The 18,150-nt window shown below is 37.7% G+C and overlaps 2 protein-coding genes across 3 annotated transcripts; one reads left to right on the top strand and one right to left on the bottom strand.

Moving 5' to 3' along the window:
* The first annotated feature begins 425 nt into the window (after positions 1 to 425).
* On the top strand, positions 426 to 8,472 carry mRpL42 (mitochondrial ribosomal protein L42). Its single transcript, XM_067134225.1, has 4 exons — positions 426 to 594; positions 4,221 to 4,357; positions 5,919 to 6,067; positions 8,344 to 8,472. The coding sequence occupies exons 1-4, from the start codon at positions 540 to 542 to the stop codon at positions 8,396 to 8,398; spliced, it is 396 nt and encodes a 131-aa protein (XP_066990326.1). The 5' UTR covers positions 426 to 539; the 3' UTR covers positions 8,399 to 8,472.
* On the bottom strand, positions 8,428 to 18,150 carry LOC136856394 (uncharacterized). 2 transcript variants are annotated; one of them, XM_067134224.1, is made up of 6 exons: positions 17,741 to 18,150; positions 15,911 to 16,283; positions 11,288 to 11,426; positions 10,608 to 10,776; positions 9,200 to 9,406; positions 8,428 to 8,673 (listed from the first exon to the last, which is right to left on the bottom strand). In XM_067134224.1, exons 1-6 carry the CDS (start codon positions 17,804 to 17,806, stop codon positions 8,644 to 8,646), a joined length of 984 nt encoding a protein of 327 aa, XP_066990325.1. In that variant the 5' UTR covers positions 17,807 to 18,150; the 3' UTR covers positions 8,428 to 8,643. The 2 variants fall into 2 exon arrangements, with proteins under 2 accessions (XP_066990325.1, XP_066990324.1); XM_067134223.1 differs by having other exon boundaries at positions 15,524 to 16,283; positions 17,741 to 17,947.

Below are 18,150 nucleotides of genomic sequence, written 5' to 3'. Positions count from 1 at the left end.
AACCATTCGATTAGAATTCTTGAGGTTTTAGTTTAAATTTATGTTCAATAAAATAGCTTTATTATCTATTCGAGTTTTGTTAAAATACAAACCATGCTAATTTAATGAGAGAGAGAGAGAGAGAGAGAGAGAGAGAGAGAGAGAGAATCACTTTCTCTCTCTCTCTCTCTCTCTCTCTCTCTCTCTCTCTCTCTCTCTCTCTCTCTCTCTCCTTATATAAGCAACCCCTTTTCTCCCGTCCCGTCCATCAATGAAAATTCATAATATATAAATATACATTAATATATATATATATATATATTTATTTATATATATATATATATATATATTAATATATATATATATATAAAACATCCAATTCACGCCGGTTAACTGTTTCTATTCGCCCAAAAACCAAAAAGAAACAACACTGAATTAAAAATTCTAACCCTCTAAGGTAGAATAGGGATCCCCGTCACCATTACTGTTTACATTTAGAAGTGAAAAGAAAAGAAATAAACGAAAATAGAATAAAATTAATATAGAAAATAGCATCAGCGATGTCTACGCTAATTAAAGTGACGTCACTCATCGCCCCAGGGGTCATTAACAGAGGTATAGGCCTATGGCTCCAGGGTGACTTATTCTATGCGGTGTTATTTTTCCGTAGGCCTAAAATGTGGCTTCTAGGCCTTAATTATTAATTTAATTTTTTATATATTTTAATTTTTATAGTTTTATGTTAATCTGATATTTATTAAAATGTTAAATTTAATTTTTTGCCATTTTTTAATACCACGTGACTTAGTATATAGGCCTATGGGAATCTCCCCCTAGGCCTATTTATTTTACACATATTTTCCTTCATTAATCAGCTAGGCCTACCTTGTTATACTTAGGGCTTCACTAAGGCCCTTCGATGTATCTTAACCCCCCTTTTTGGGCATATTTTGACGTGCCAAGTAGGCCTATGTACTGTAATTCATATTAGGCCTATTGAAATGTATAGTAAATGTATCAGAGTATATTTTACAGGAACGAGAAAATTTACTAATTGTAAATTACAGAATTGATTTATTAGCTTAAAATTCAAATTTTTCTTTAGCTAGGGCCTATTTCTGCCTTTCAATTGATTGCTAGGCCTATGGCTACCCGTTCAGGACTGTGCGGGAATTGTCATTTTATTTTTCCAGGTTTTGTTTGCAGTAACTGAATAGGCTACAACCTAACCTAACGTTGGTCGCAATGATAGAGGCCGCCACTAACGTTCAGTTATGCCTGCGCACTCGGCCTGCGCAGGCAAAGCTGAGCGTTAATGTGAACAGCCCGCGCAGTTCATCTCGTCTGCGCAGGCGGCCTGAGCAAATAGCTCGTCTCGGTCGATGAGCCTCCGGCCAAACTGCCTGCAAATGCGCACTTCAACGTTAATGTGGCGGATGCAACCTTTTTTGGATATCAGAATAATATATATTTATAATTTTGCCGTTTTTCCACAGGGAGAATAATTGTGTATAATGAAGGCTGAAAGTGGCGGCGGCATTATTCCTGAATTTCTTTTAACAGATTTAGCCTATGTATGTTTTTCGTGGTCATAAACCATATATGCAAGTTAGGTTTTAAATGAGAATAAGTATTCATTATGGCGAAATAATGCAAAACAGGAATAGGCCTATAATGCGTCGATTCATGATCATGCATCATATATGCAATTCATTTTTAAAATGAGAAGAACATGATATTCAACATTCTGATAAAAAAAAATTATTATTCTTTGCTCACGTCCCATGTAAGCAACTTCCGAAATGAAATTAGATGAATAAACACACAAATAAAACTATCGATGTTCACTCATTGTAATGCATCTTAAGAAATCCATCCTTATAATGAAAGCAAATCAGCATTAAGCATTTTAATGAAACAGAAAAACAATATTAGACATATATATATCAACTTTGAAATGAAAAACAATTGCTAAAGTAATTAACACAATTATCTTGCCATGAAACTCTTCCTTCATTCGTAAAACATCCAAAAAACATGATGGACGTCCTTGGGATCTAAATTTAAATTCTAACAAATTCTCGTGGGGGAATTGAATTCGTTTTTTCGACCACTGTTTCGCTGGACGTCTTCGGCGGCCGCTGTTTTTTGTGTGAAAATTAACCTGATTTTCCCATATTTTTTTAATGGGTAGTCATTGTATGCATTGTAGTCTTTATAATATGGTTCTGTAATGATTAGTAACATTGTATTCTCTGTAACATGGTTCTGTAATGATTACTGTAGTAACGTTGTACATTTTATTCTGTATAACTTAGTTCTGTAGTGGTTAATGACATTATACATTATATTCTCTATAACTTCACATACAGAAGTACATTGTAATGTACATACAGAAGTACAATGTAATGGTTTAGTATAGGAATACCCTTAGCAAAGAAGCTTAGGTACTTTGAATGTCTTATGTTGTGACAATTTAATTTAAGTCTAATAAAAATTGAAAAATTGTAGATTGAAGTTTTCAGATATTTTGGCTTTTAAAGGATTACATGATCTTTCCCCTACATCAAAAAAAAATTAGAAATTTGGGAAACTTTATTATAAATTAACCTCTGCTTATACAGCCATAAATTTTAATCAAATTTATACGAGAAGGCCTTGTTCACGGACATTATAGTATTAGGTATATTGCTCCGTGACAATATAAATCATTACAGAATTTGTAGGACTAAAGGAAACCACTAGATATGACGGCACTAGATTTTGTGGTGGTATACCTTCAGAGAATTTGTATAATTTTCTAATATCAAGTTTAATACGATTCAGTTCGATAGGAGTCTTTATCTTGGCTGCAACTAGAATGCTAAATAGTTCTCCTAATACAATTATGGAATCTTCTGATCTCCAAATATTTAAGCGAGGCACAAATTCATTCCTACTCTCTGCTCACGTCTCCTGAATTTCAACTTTATTTTTTATTCCCTCATATAAATTGATTTAATCACCTTTTCCTATAAGTCGTCTCTCTCTTGGGTTCATAGTCTGTCGATTCTGCCCACAAGGGTTTTCAGCTGAAGATTTCAAGAATGAAAGAAAGAACAAGAAAAGCTGTTTGAGAAATATACAATATACACCATGTCAGAAATGTCTTCTCTACGGTGGAGATAAAAGATCGACTTCGGAAACAAACAGCTCTCGAAATGCTGACGTCCTATCCTAACCTAACTGGATGCCCACCTTGTACTACCCTAGACTCCAGCTTAGCTTTTTCAGGACCCCTTAACCTAACCTAGACTCCAGCTTAGCTTTCTCTGGACACCTTAACCTAACCTAGACTCTAGCTTAGCTTTCTCTGGACACCTTAACCTAACCTAGACTCTATCTTAGCTTTCTCAGGACCCCTTAACCTAACCTAGACTCTAGCTTAGCTTTCTCAGGACCCCTTAACCTAACCTGGACTCCAGCTTAGCTTTCTCTGGACACCTTAACCTAACCTTAAGCATTGATGATGAAATGTCCTATCCTTGCAAGGTGGCTTAAACTCAGAATCCTTGCCCATGTGGGCTACTTATGCTATTTTTAAAGATACAGTGTATATCATAGTGCCAAGGTCTTCATATAAATTAAACAGTAGAAGAGCTGTCACTGAATTTGATTGATAATTTGTTGTCTGAAAGAGGAAACTTTAGGTGGAACAAATCATGAACAAAAAGATTACCAAGCCAACTGATTCTGGGGTTACTATTATCCAACATTAGTGAATGAAGGAAAAAGTTGTCTAGTTATTCCTATGTGGCATTACAGGAGAGAGTAGAGTGCCTGATAAATTCATGAATTAGAAATTGAAACATTGTAGTGCCGTTATAGAAGACGGCCATTCCAATGCCCATATGAGAAGAAACTTGGATATAGAGGGACTGCGTCGACTTGGTTAATTGCCTCTGATTCAGTCTCTCATAATGGAATGGTACAGAAAGAAGCCTTTATCTAATCTGGGATGGTTGAAGCAAATACGAAGCCTAACTATTTGAGATGGACATCATAAAATAGAACACCTTTCTTTTAGATTTAGATTAGTAATTCAGATTAGCTTATCCTGCAAGAATGTTTGTATTGATAGAGTTTTATCTGTGGCTATCAGTATTTTTTACAACGTTTTGCTGACTCAGATGGCATTTTTGCAACAAAATCCTGCACATTGCTAAATATTGTATAATCAAAGGGTCTATTTATTATTTCAGGTACAATGGGATTTGTAAAGAATGTGCGTCGCGCTTCAAGTACCCCTGGTCGCAAAGAAGCAGTCGTGGTTACAGATGATGGCAAAACTATAGTGGCTTGGCACCCTGAGCCTCAGATTCCCTATGAGATGACAGTGGTGAGTGAAGCGTCGTTATTCAGTCTATAGAATTGTCTATAAAATGATTGGCCATCATACAGTATCTAGTTGCATGTTTAATGTAAAAGGGAAAATAGCACTAAATGTTCCTTAGGTTTGTGTCCCCGTTGGGGACGTACTTTTGATGTGATACGATTTCAGTTTTGCGCACTTTGGCTCAGATCTCCATCTTGCCTTTCTCCTTGGACGTATGGCCTTTACGATACAGTATATGGTGTCTTTTCATTTCCTGATCTGCCACTCCTTAAACAGACATGTTTAAGGGTTTCTCCAGAGCTTCTGTCTTTGAGATATAAAAATATATTTCAGTCATGGAACACCACATTCCTCAGATGCTTTCTTATTTGTAAAATGACTTTTCAATCGTAAACCAGCCATGAAAAGCACCATTTTGTTGTCATGTTTCTGTATATTCTCAGTTTTTCATGGTAAGTCCACATGTCTCCTCTGTGTAGAGAGGAACAGGTTTTATTCAAACATAAATTCTTCACTCTTTTTCCTGAAGAAATGACTCACGTATAACAGGAGCCTAGTATAATCTATTTTTGCTTTAGTTAGACCTTTCAGGTTCCGACTGCCTTCTTAGTGCTGACCTAAAGTAGTGAGTGTTCGAAGCCTTCCAAAGCTTGCGCCTTCTCTTCCATAACATGACATTCTTCCTCTTCCATTACTTCTCCATTAGCTCTGATGAATGCCGAGCATTGAAAAGCCTTTATCTTAATTAAACTGTAATCATAAGGAGCTACAGTAATGAAAAGCATCCACAGAAATTGCGGTATAGTAATAGGAGAGAGTTGAAGGTAAACATAAGAAGTGGATATATTCAAGTGCTCTTTTCGTATCTAACTGTCTTGTTTGTTACTTTGTGGTAGTAATGGGAGTCAGTTGCATCCATTAAATCGTGCAGGACATCATTTTAAGGTGGATCTGCACTCTGCATTAATCTTATCACCATTTTAAGAGTCTGAAAATGGGTTGTTTATGTTTGGGCCATGTTCTTACATAGCTTGGTAATGCACATTCCTAATGGGCAAATCTGTTCAGGACCTTACTTAACTGAGAGTCTTCTCGTAATTAGATAAGATTGATGAGGAATATTGTAGTTCTCCAACTGTTCTGGTTTGTGTGTCACAAATTTTTCAATAAAGAGCAGGGATGTCTGGTTTTATTGTGCGTTATAATACCATCGCTTAATCTAAGTGATTGTTGAATCATAACTATATTGTTCGTTGGTTAGAATAATCTAAAAGTATGGTGTTTAAGCCCTGTGGAAGGTAATCATTCGTATGTTTTAAAATCAGATGTATGAATTGTAGCCATTACTATTTGGTACTGCACAAATATCGCCATTTTTGCAGCCAGGGTAGCTACAATTCATTGTAAATTCTTTTACATTAGCATTTGATCGAAATCTTGAGACAACATAAAACCTCTTGCTGGGAAAAAAAAACTAACATATGTTTATGTAGAGTCAGCCAAACTTGTTATTTCCGTATCATCCAGTGACTGAATATTTCTAATGTTTGGGTACCGATTTCAGCCTCTACCAGAAGCTTCCAAAGCGGATACAATACTGAAAGTCGAAAATGCAGGTGCCGTGAAGAAGCTATTCCGTAATCAGCATCCCTTCTTTGTTATCAAGGAACTGCGGGAATTAACGTTCACTACAAAGCACCCTTGGAATCATAAGTGAGTACCACTCTCCTGGTAATTATGTCTGGGTTGCATAGTTGTTAATTAAGTGTACGTGTGCGCTGTAGGTGTAAAGGTTAAGATATCTTATCATCTTTTTTAAAACAAGAATTCAGAAGTCTAGCAGGAAACATTAAGTATAAAAAATTAATTTTATACAGACACCGCCCTACTTAAGAACAAGTTACGTTCCGGACAGCTTTCATATGTTAAACTTAAGTTGGTTAGTGTAGTCTTCACACACGCTCTGGACAGCTTTCATATGTTAAACTTCAGTTGGTTAGTGTAGTCTTCACACCCATTTAAGTATAGTATGATATAAAGTTTATACGTATAGTACTGAACCTTTTTTCATCCCAAAACACAATACACTGTACATACAGTTCTGTATTCATAGAATAGGCATGCAGAACAAAACTTGAACTTACGGGTGGCAAAAGGGGAACACTCAGAACAGTTTTAATTTGCGATCCTGTTCGCATCTCTGAATGTTCAAAGTATGGTGGTGTCTGTAAACAGTTTTGCATGTTCATACCAGGCAAGTTATTTCCTTAAATGAAGCTTACGGCTGTAATCTTCTCACACCTGTCATGCAGTATAAAAATTCAGTGTTGGAGGTAAGGACCTTTCGCATTTACTTGCGCAGAGTGACCGGGAGTGAATAAATCACTAATTACCATATACCATCATATTAAATGGAAAAAATGGTATTAGATACTTTTTGCGTACTTACTTTTTCAAATTATTATTCCAGTTTCTTTTAGCAAACCTGCAAGCTATCTGGTTTTGGAGTTCCAGAGTAATTTAATTTGAGGTCAGTTTGTAACACTCAGAAACAAGAACATGGAAGTCTTTTTGTTGCAGAATTTTTTATTAATATTTTTGTTGCATTGATGTATTAGTATAGAATACCCTCTGAAAGGGAGGAACATTTTAATGACATTACTGATGAACCATTTAACTTCTGTCTAATGGGAGGGGACCATAGAAATGCCAAAAGGTTGAATGTTATTGCTATGTTTCAGAGACCAAACTGTGTTCCTCTGCTGGCAAGTTTATGGGCTCATTTAGATGGATTTCTGTTATAACGGAAAATATTTCAGTCGTTTAACTTCTGTTTTTAATTTTACCATAAAATATCTCATTAGAGCACAAGAAAAGTCATTTCAATCTAGAAATGTACTTAGCATTAAAAAAAAAGTGAATCAAATTTACATTTAGTTCCTCGATTCATATACTGGTTGCCCTTCATGATGTCAAAATATGTTCCCTAAAATCAAACACATATGAAAAGAATTCATCCAGGAAAGGCGTTCCTGACGTAAAATTGTGTTAATTTACTTTTCTGCTCCATACTTCTCACAAAGGTGCCACTTTTTGGCTGCAAGGTGACAAACGTCTGCGACTTATAGTTTCACCACTGGAAAATATGCCCATGTGACAGCACCTTGAGGGAGGTGGAATGATAAAGTTGGATATAGGCACTTTTAACATCAAACGAGCTGTACAGTCAAGTAACATTTTGGCTCTTTAGATTAGTGCTGCTCATTTATCCCATGGTTGTTTGGTGAATAGTCCACATGAACTCATTTTTCACGCTTTTGCTCAAATTTCAATCGAGAGAGAATGCCTTAATTATTCCTTCCACAAATATCCACTCTCGTCTCAGTCCTCGTCCAAGTATGTTAGTGTACCAACTTTTCTGGTGGACATAGGACCCCTACTGACACTTGTACTATTTTCGTAGGGATTTTGCCGAGGACTTGTCTGAGCCCTCTCCATCACCTATTCATCTTTAACTTTAAATATGATTCAAACTTAATTTGTCATGACACCCTAGAACCTCAAATGAATTAATCATTTCTCAGTCCACCTTGCCATCTGATTCATTATATTCTTCGTAAAGCTTTATTGTCAAATTGGTAGACTCTTTTGGGTATGGTTTCATATTCATAAAATAATACAACTTCAGCTGTTAATCGGTGAGAACTGGGAAATTGCCAATTAAAATTTTAGTATTATCAAGAAAAAATGTCAAAAATGCAGTTTTTTTTTTTTAAACTGCTATGTTTTGAGTGCAGTTATAGAGAGCAAGTTTGCTTAGGTACAATAATTTATGAAGGATTACATGTGTTTGCTTGAGATTATACAGTAACGTAGCTTTTTTAAGCAGATAGGATATTTTAATATCCTGTCTTTCATAATTCCTAGTATTATAAATTAATAAATAAGACTCCTTCATCGTTCTTAACCACATTCTCTTTCATCGGCAGACCAGAGAAACGTTTTGCCAAGAAGAACCCCCCAAGGGATCGAGAGTACTTGTAAGGTGACCGAAACATCTCGCACAGACGGAGAACTTTTGTGAATACTTTAATTAATAAAAGATTATGACTGTACAATATGAATATTCTTCAAAATCTTATGACATATACATCTGCTTTTTTCCCAACAAAAGAAACAGTGCTGTACATTTATAGCCTGCTAATATGTTCCCTCGCGGTCCGCTCACTTCCAAGTGCTTTTTGTGGCTGACGCAGTGCTTGATGTGGCATTCTTATTGTGATGATTCCTCAGTGTGCTTCTTGCTTCATAACTGATTGCTGAAAAGGGTATTATTATTATTATATTATTATTCAGACGATAAACCCCTATTCATATGGAAGAAGCCTATGGGGGCCATTGACGTGAAATTCAAGCTCCCAAAAAATATGGTATTCATTTGCAAGAAGGTATAGAAGTTGCAGAAAAAAAAAATGTCATTAGACATGAAAATTAAATTAATGAATAGATAAAAATATAAAGATTATAATTATTAAAATACAGGGTGAAATGTTTTAAGCATTGCATCTTCCTTGAACTTTTCAAGCTCTAATTGCACGAAATCCTCAGGGGTGTTGCAGAGAAAGAGACTTACTTTAAAATAACCTTGCAAGCCATTTTTCAGCTCTGGTACACAAACAAAAAAGAACTACGCTTGATCCCACATATTATTGGCAACTTGAAAACAAAACACTAACACAATTAATATCACTGCAATGCAGAGACTACAGACTCTTCCATATACACAAAAACTAAACAGAATATGTCATATATAAGACCCAGGAGCAAGAACCAAGTGGCACTAACCAGACGTGAAAGGTCCACGCATTGTGCAAACTGCTCCACCTCCCTGGCGCACCGAAGAGACTGACGTGGATGGTCCTGGTAGCAGTGCATGACGGCGTCCTGGTGGTTTTGGCACACGGGGGAACACGAAGCCTTCATGAACAATCCCTCCACTTCCTTCAGGGTGCTGGCCACCTGGTCCTCGGAGAGGCGTGCCATCTTGATGAACTGCAAGAAAGTATGTAGTATTACGGGTAAGAAAACCAAACTGGTACCCAATTATGATATTGAGATTAATGTAAACATGATTTATATTATTTAAAACAGGATACTACGACTGGAAACAAAGTCAGTGCTATGAGACATAGATGAGTGAAACATTGTATGAAATAGTTATTAAGACAGCAGATTAACAAAGGAAATAGTGTAAATTTACAGTATTATCACTAACAGAGCACAGATTTGAGCTGGGGCATGAGCTGAACAATAAGCTAAGAATACAAGAGTTCTAGAAAAAGAGGAATGCCACAACATTAAGGGCCTCAACAGGGAAAGCAGCCCTGTATGTAAAAAGAAATACTGATTTAAAGAATAAACTATAAAAAAATGGAGAGAAACAGTTAAGCTAAAACCAATAGACTAGGCAGAAACAAAACGTGCAATCAAATTGCTCCATTTTCAATTCTCGTTCAAGAATAAATTCATGAAAGTCCTGATGAGAGAGTTAAAGGCCTGAGCATTCTATACCTCACAGAGGCCTGGCTCTTCCTGTTAAATCAGAAGAGGTTGATGCTGCATTCTCCTAACAGAAACCTCTTTTGGTTTGTCATGGGTTACTGTAGCAACTAAATGAAGGAATCAACTTTTAATGATCCAGTTTGCAAGGTCATGAGTCTTCTTTGAACTGGATTTTAAAAGAGGAAGTCATACCCTAAAAGAAACCTCCTCAACAATCTTGCATCTAAAAGTATCGATCAGGACTCGACAACTAACGGCACCTTTGGGGACCTGAGCAATGTAGGAACTAGAACCACTTAGAGGACCTTCAAAGGAACTACTCCAAATCCAAATAGTATTTACTTCAGCCACATCAAGTTTCTTAAACAAAAGGTGGAAATTTTGCACAAGACAGAGTAGAAGCTGGACAGCCATGCGGACTCTGCTAAAACAACGTTGTTCTTCCAACAGGACCAGACTGAACTCTTAACGCCTGCAGTATTATAATCTGTCACGAAGCTTGATGCAAGACTGGAATGTATTTTCACGGGCCGACCAAAAAGAAGTCAACGGATCTCGCCATATTTTGCCCTTAAAAACGGTGTACTCATCCTCAGAGCAACGACACTGTCCATACATGAAAATACTGAATGAGGTTGGAAATTGCTCAAGAACAAATCAGTTACATACACTACAGCTTCAAAACACTCACCTCCTTTTCTCTGGCGTCCAGCTTATCACGCCAATCTTGGTTGAGTTTCTTGATTTCCTGTTCCTTCTCCTCGCGTAATCTCATGACCATCAGGTGGGCCTCCTCAGCGTAAATGGACCATGGCGGTATGTTCCCAGCAGGCTGTGTCAATGTAGGGCTTGGACCAGCCCTGCAAACAGAGTCATCCAATGAAGAAGTGTAAAATGTCATTTAAACATGTATGAATGATAAAAATGAACAAGGGACTGATCATTCATTTTTTTGAGTGGGGGAAATGTCTTGCATAACTAATTGCTCTTCTTTGCTTAGATGAATTCAGGTTGGGTTTTACAATGCTGATTGATTAGACAGTTCGGTTAAATGATGAATTTGCTTATTCTGTAAATGGGCAGAAATATTTATACATTTCATGGTATTAAATATACATTATGCAAGAATCCTAATGATTGTATATCCCTCTACAGAAATATTTTCCAATGTTGCAACACACCCTTTTCCAACTACCCTCGTCACTTCTCATAAGCAACTTCCGATAGCATTGAAGTTCAAATAACAATTGCTTATCAACTTAATCCTGTTGGACATAAGGACCTCCAAGTACACTATAATTCCCCTACACACAAGTATGACTCGATCAAAGTTACAGAAACAAAGGTCTACTTTACAACCTCGCCACATACCTGACTGCAACACTGACATCTGGGGGGGACGGAGCCTCTGGCAGTATCTGAGTGGGGACAGCTTCCTCGACGAGCGCCACAGGTGGAACAACTGGAACTGGAACCTGACCAACGCTTTCGATGGGAGCAGACTGCGTTGCTGATGACGATAACGATAAACGGATTAGCCTGGAAATCCTGCAAACTCGGATTCAACGTGTACCATTCTCACCTTACATTAGTTCATCATTTTTCATCTATCTAATTGGTATCACGTCCACTAACTTTTAACAGCAATGTAAGTGAATTTAATGTATTAAAATTGCATAACAAAAGGAACATTGTGAATCTTAACACATCAATTTATTTATTAATACAGACTTAAGCTACGTGGGAAGCAAAATTAGCAGCAGCCAAGCATACTTTCACAGCGTTATGTTTCCTCAGAAACCCAGCGTAGGAGCCATCATCAGGGAAGACACATTTCTACTGTTTTATACCCAAGAAAAATCTTCGGTGTTGAGCGCTAATTAGAAAACTGCCTCATTCCCATCAGCAATCATTCAAGAATCGTTTATATACAGTATAAAATTACTGAACGAATTTTCTCCCGTGTTGAATATAACGTTTAAATTATCTTTAGCTTTAGCCGACGTGAGTAAATCTAGTGCATTTTGAAATTTAAATCTATTTTCTTTACTTTTCTGCTCTAAGCACAAAACATATCCCATTCAATGACTCAAAATGTGGCTTTGAATTCCCGAGGACAGTTTTCTACTTATCATACTGGGCAATTTGTTGTCCATTGCAAATGGGAGGAAATATTAGCCCACCTAGAATACACCTGATGCTCTTAATGAACGGATGGAGCATTCGATACCTGGGGAAGGTTCTAAGGAGCACAAAACGATGGGGTGAGGAAGATATACGCTCAAAGGATGAATGTACGAAATAAAAGCTAAAATATGCTAAACGCTTTCTCAATGATGAAGTGATAGTGTGCAAAAAAAAACAATGTTTAACACAGAGCCACTAAATGTGATAGAACTGAATACACAATTATCCTATTACTGCAGGATACCAAACTACTGAGAGAGAGAGAGAGAGAGAGAGAGAGAGAGAGAGAGAGAGAGAGAGAGAGAGAGAGAGAGAGAGAGAGAGAGAGAGAGAGAGAGAGAGAGCGCTACTACCTAAAAAAATAACATAGGAATACGATATCAATTAAACCGTCAACCTCCACACATATCAAAATCTAACATAAACTTCCAAAGTGTCAAGTTTTACCTTACTGGGAAAAGAATTCTGTAAATGTAAAATACAACAGATAATTTAAAGTCGTGTTCAGGTTAGAATGCTCCATATCAATTTTGTCCGTTTCCAAAGAAATATGTCTTATTTGCAGTGTTATGAGAGGTTAGGGGGGTTGAGGGGGAATGAAAGGGGGGGGGTGGGATCTGGGTATATACACTGTGCATGCATGACCATCACAGGCCAACTCCTCCTCTTTCCAATCTGCGCGTGTACGACAGAAGCTTCCTGCGGAACTTGGCGGCGCCAAGTCCAATCTGCTACTTACAATGTGAGTGTCATAAAACTGGTCAAGCACATCGATATGTCATTGCTCCCTTTGACAAAACATAAAGGTGGCCACATGAGATACCATTCTAGTCCAAACTTTGGACAAACAGCAAACACGAGTGAGTCATCTAGAGAATCCCTTTGTTTACCCGAGAGACGAACAAGCGTAAACATAAGTTGAGGCTTTCTCGGATTCATATAAATGCCGCTTAATCTGGATAAAAACCTTAATCAATTCAGTGATACAGAGAAAATGGTAAAACTGACAATATGAGTTGTACTATCTAGCATGAAAAATTACCAAGACTTCATATCGGCCTCAAGTCATTTAAACCACTTCTCCCAAACCGGATGAATTAAATATGACTCCAGCGTAGGGAGAATCTAATCTTGTGTACCCTAAACATGACGTCATTCTGTACGACATGAGAAGTATTCATTCCCAAGGCTCTTACAGAAGATTCTTAAGTACCAATCAGCTTCTGTAACTGGAGAAAGGAAAGTAACTCCATCCTAAAGTCAATATATAATGTTTTTAACACCTTGATACACTACACACCGACAACTTGTAAAGCACAATGTACTGTGTGAACTGAATGTGAAAGATCTTACCTGTACGGCATCACAGTTTAATTGCAATGTACAAAACAAGTAATAAATATTATGCATATTTTGGGTGATTGTAAATTTTTGTCAATCCTACAATTACATGGACAGGTGAGTATATTTTTTTTCATAATATCAACAATGTAATGTTTGAACACTTAAAGAACACGACACTAACGAGAGAGAGAGAGAGAGAGAGAGAGAGAGAGAGAGAGAGAGAGAGAGAGAGAGAGAGAGAGAGATTTTACAAGTAGTTTCAGCAAACCAACGAACTATCGTTATCAGCTCCCACAGGAATGTCCCCAGAAGAATCACATCAACCAGAGAGAGAGAGAGAGAGAGAGAGAGAGAGAGAGAGAGAGAGAGAGAGAGAGAGAGAGAGAGAGAGAGAGAGAGAGAGAGAGAGAGAAACTTAAATTACGATTCTGCTGACTGATTCAACACACACACACACACACACCATGAAATGAATAAAATAAAAATAAGATCGTACCTACACACGTCTGATCCTACCCCATCTTCAGACCTCAATGTTCAGTCAATCTTTAATCTTCACCCACTTTAGTTTCAACCCTGACTTAAAAACACACTTCCTTCCCATACTTTGTTTTTGACTTGTTCCTGATCTTTCAAGAATTCATACTGATAAATATTATTAGGAAGCATAATTTGCATAAAATGCCTAGGTTGTACAACAGTTCATGTTCCTCTCTACAAGTTCTCATGTTCAAACTCCTGAATAATAAATCTAATCCCTGATGTTATTACATTCATCAGTGAAATAAAAAAAAAAGCTTCCCTGCAAAGCATAACTGTAACTTCAAAATTTCTTGCATACAAGTCTAAAAATAAATTAGAGTTAATCATCGTGCATGGCTAAAAGCAGAGTGACCTCAAGTCTTCTGACTATGAATCAATAAAGTAAATAAACAATCTTTGGTTTTGTATACCATATCAAAATTACTGCCAGTTTGGTTCTCTGGTGCTGCAAAAGAGGAAAGAGTATACAAAGAATATTAAAAGGTATTAATCCTGTTTAACAGACTCTGAGGGCTGGAACATATCACCGTCACACTTCTGGTACAACACAAACAGGACAATCGCTGCAAAAAGCATGAAGACTTGTTATCCAAACACCTCGTTTGACGAATGGTTAAGACTGGGAGACCTCAAACCCCTCACTGTTAGTCGTGTTACGTGATAAGTCCAATTGGCAAAGCAAAGTTAGGGGTATAATACCAGAAAAATTTGGCAGGCAGAGTCATGGTAACGTATGATACCAGTAATAGGGACATCTTAACCTACCAAGACACATGCTAAATGGAAAAAATAGGTGTTGCTATTCAATTTACAGCCCACTTATACCAGCAAAGTCCTCTAAAACTGCTTTGTAACAAACAGTAAAAACTGACTTGGTGCACAGTAATTAGGTACAATATGTCTGAAGAGAGTAACAATAAAAATATTCTGATAAACTGAGAGCAAAACAGCAGCACAAAATATGAAAAACAGCTTGATAAAAATAACCTAATGTACTACTGTATGGCTTCAAACACTTGATTTCCAAATTATAATTACATATATAATTCATCCCCTTGTGTTCCAAACACATTTCAGGGTATAATCAAAGTACATCGTTTAGAGGCACATAAATAATAAAAAACCTCTTCATATTCTCATTAAAAAAATCACAAATATTGACTCACTATCCTGAAAGTGTCCCGTCTAGGAATGCAAAATGCTAACCTGAAGCCAGAGCTTATATATGATAGTCAAGCCATACCTGTATATTTCACAACAATACAATCCTTATAAAGTACTCTTAGAAACTGAAGAAATAAACCAGAACTTTGCACATCAGAAAAGCAAGTACAAAACGTATGTACAGGACACATCTGCGATATAACTGTACGGACAATAACAATGTTAAGATGGACAAAGAATATGAATGGGGAAAGAACGGTTAAAAGGATCATATTCTGGAAAATGGGAGGAAAAAGTAGCAAAATCTACGGCATCATGCTCATCCTCTGGGGCAGATTGGAACCTGCCGGTCTTAACTCCTACACCTACTGTCTATGGGATCGCTTGCAAAGGCTGCGGACAAGAGTGTTTCGGGAGAGGGCAGCACAGCTTCAATAACTTTGCCTGCAATGACAGCTTCTTCGACAGCACTCAGTCCCTCTACAACCGGTGTGACAGGAGGTTCAGCAGAGTCAGCAGGAAAAGCAACAATTTCCTCAACAGAAGCAGGACTATCCAGCTCAAAGACTTCGGTCTCTACGGACTGTTTGGGCTCTGAAATCTGACTGTTAGTGTCGTCCACTGCCTCAATCTGGGCTGGTTCAGGGGGAGGGGACTGAACAGAAACAGAGAGAGAAGTCTCGTCGGAGGGAACATTCTCGCTACTAAGAGGCAAAGACGGCTCAACATCTACACTATCCGGAGGGAGGAACTCACCCAGGAATGCTGGTGGCTCTGACACCAAAGGCTCTGGGGGTTCTTGAACGACTGGCTCCGGAGCGGCCGAAACCTTCGGTGGCTCTGGTAATGGTGTTACGTCAGGGACTTTAGGGGGTTCAGGGATGGGGACCACTTCAGGAACTTTTGGAGGTTCAGGAGATATGGGAAGCGGCTTCTCAATGAAAGAGGGTGGTGGTGTGGGGAGAATGGGTGCCTGGGGAGGAGGGGGTGGTGAAACATGCAATGGCTCCTGCTGGGCTGTTTCCTGTTCTGCCTTCTGAGCAGCTACAGCTGCAGCTGCTGCTGCTGCAGCAGCAGCTTGCTGACCTTCGATCTGGCCTCTGAGACGCTGTGCTAAGGTTTCAGATAACTGAAAGTAAATACAAGAAATTCATGTATGAGTTGAAATCAAATTAAAAGTGCACAGAAACTGAATGGGATTCTAAAGCCAAAAGAAGATATTAGAAACCTAATCTAAACTAAGGTACAAGTGTTATCACTAGACCATTTTCCTTCATCAGAAGTAGTAATATATATTTCATAAAAAACTGAATAATGAAGCCTTATTTTACCATCTATTCACGTCATGAAATGTCAAGAAGCTAAAAAATTACGTCAATGTGTTACGAACATAAAAGAATGTAAAATACTTGATTTTATCTTAGTTTAATTCCTTAACTGGCATCAAATTCTATTTGAATTTTGTGAGGCCAACTAATAGCATGATATGACGGTAATGTTCGTAAAAAACTGCTATTAGTATTAAGTTTATCACTATTAATTAACTTTGAATTATACATTACACAATGAAATGAAATCACCTTTTGACCTGTAATGACTAAAAATACCTGACCCTTTCAAATTCAGCTGTAATAATGATTTGACTTGTTAAACTGAGCATATACTTCAAGCTGACAACTTGACTGTACTTATTTTACCTAATCTGTGCTTAAGGAACGTCTCGCTCGATCACAGACACTCGTTATCGTGTAAAAATCTCAAGCAACATTTTATCACTACGTAAAAATATAGAGTGAGACAGGATACCTTGAAGGTTGCCCTGTGATGCCATTACTCTAACCTAACTTTACTTTCCCTTAACCTAACCTAACCTTATCTTTCCTTAACCTAACCTCCCTAGTTACCTTCCCTTAAACTAAAACCTTATCTTCCCTTAACTTAAACTCCCTTTAACTAACCTTATCTTCCCTTAAACTAACCTTATCTTCCCTTAACCTAACCTCCCTTTAACTTCCCTTAACCTAACCTTATCTTCCCTTAACCTAACCTACCTTTACCTTCCCTTAACCTTATCTTCCCTTAACCTAACCTTTTTTACCTTAACCTTACCTAACCATGACCTTATCTCCCTTAAACTAACCTTATCCTGATCTTATCTTCCCTTAAACTAACCTTATCTTCCCTTAAACTAACCTTATCTTCCCTTAACCTGACCTTATCTTCCCTTAACCTAACCTCCCTTTACCTTACCTAACCTCAACCTAACCTTAATCTTCCTTAACCTGACCTTATCTTCCCTTAACCTAACCTGACCTTACCCTTCCTTAATCTAACCTAGCCTAACCTACCCTGGGGCATCGTGCCCTGACCCGGCAGGGGCATGGCTATGCCCCAGACCCCGTCAAGCCTGAACCGTCCTATAATTAACCCAATTATTAAATAATATATAAAATTTAATAAAAAAAAAACAAATAATTAAAATGGTGGGATTATATCCAATCGCCCCGTAACCTTTGACCCTCCAAGGGTCGGACGACCCCGAAAAAAAATATCCAAATACGCCCATTTCCCCTATTTAAACCTCACCTTAATGACTCCCGCCTTATCGTCCTCGACGAGGGTGATCTTGCGGGTGCTCTGCGCCGCGCCCATGTCAATCAGTCGGTGGAAATGACCCTAATTGACCCAATGACCATAATAGAAAGAGGGGATGATGGACGTCTCTCTCTCTCTCTTCGGCCGCCGACAATAACAAGACCGAGCGCTTCTTCTTCTTCCTTTTTCTCCTCGGGATTTCTGCTGACTTCTGCTGCTTCTTTTTCTCTTTTTTCTGCTTCTTTTGCTCTTTCTGCTTCTTCGGGGGGTGTTTAAATGTATTATTTTGGTGAAAAGAGGGATTTTGGTTCGTTTTCCATTAATATTTTACTTTTTTTGGGTGATTATTTACCCTTTTTTCTTCCTTCGTCTTCTGTGACTTGTAATTCTTCTTCTCCTTC

Source organism: Macrobrachium rosenbergii, chromosome 35, assembly GCF_040412425.1.
Source record: "Macrobrachium rosenbergii isolate ZJJX-2024 chromosome 35, ASM4041242v1, whole genome shotgun sequence".
Taxonomy (NCBI): Eukaryota; Metazoa; Arthropoda; class Malacostraca; order Decapoda; family Palaemonidae; genus Macrobrachium; species Macrobrachium rosenbergii.
The sequence above is the reverse complement of the archived record's forward strand: the minus strand, read 5'-3'. Positions and strand labels throughout refer to the sequence as shown.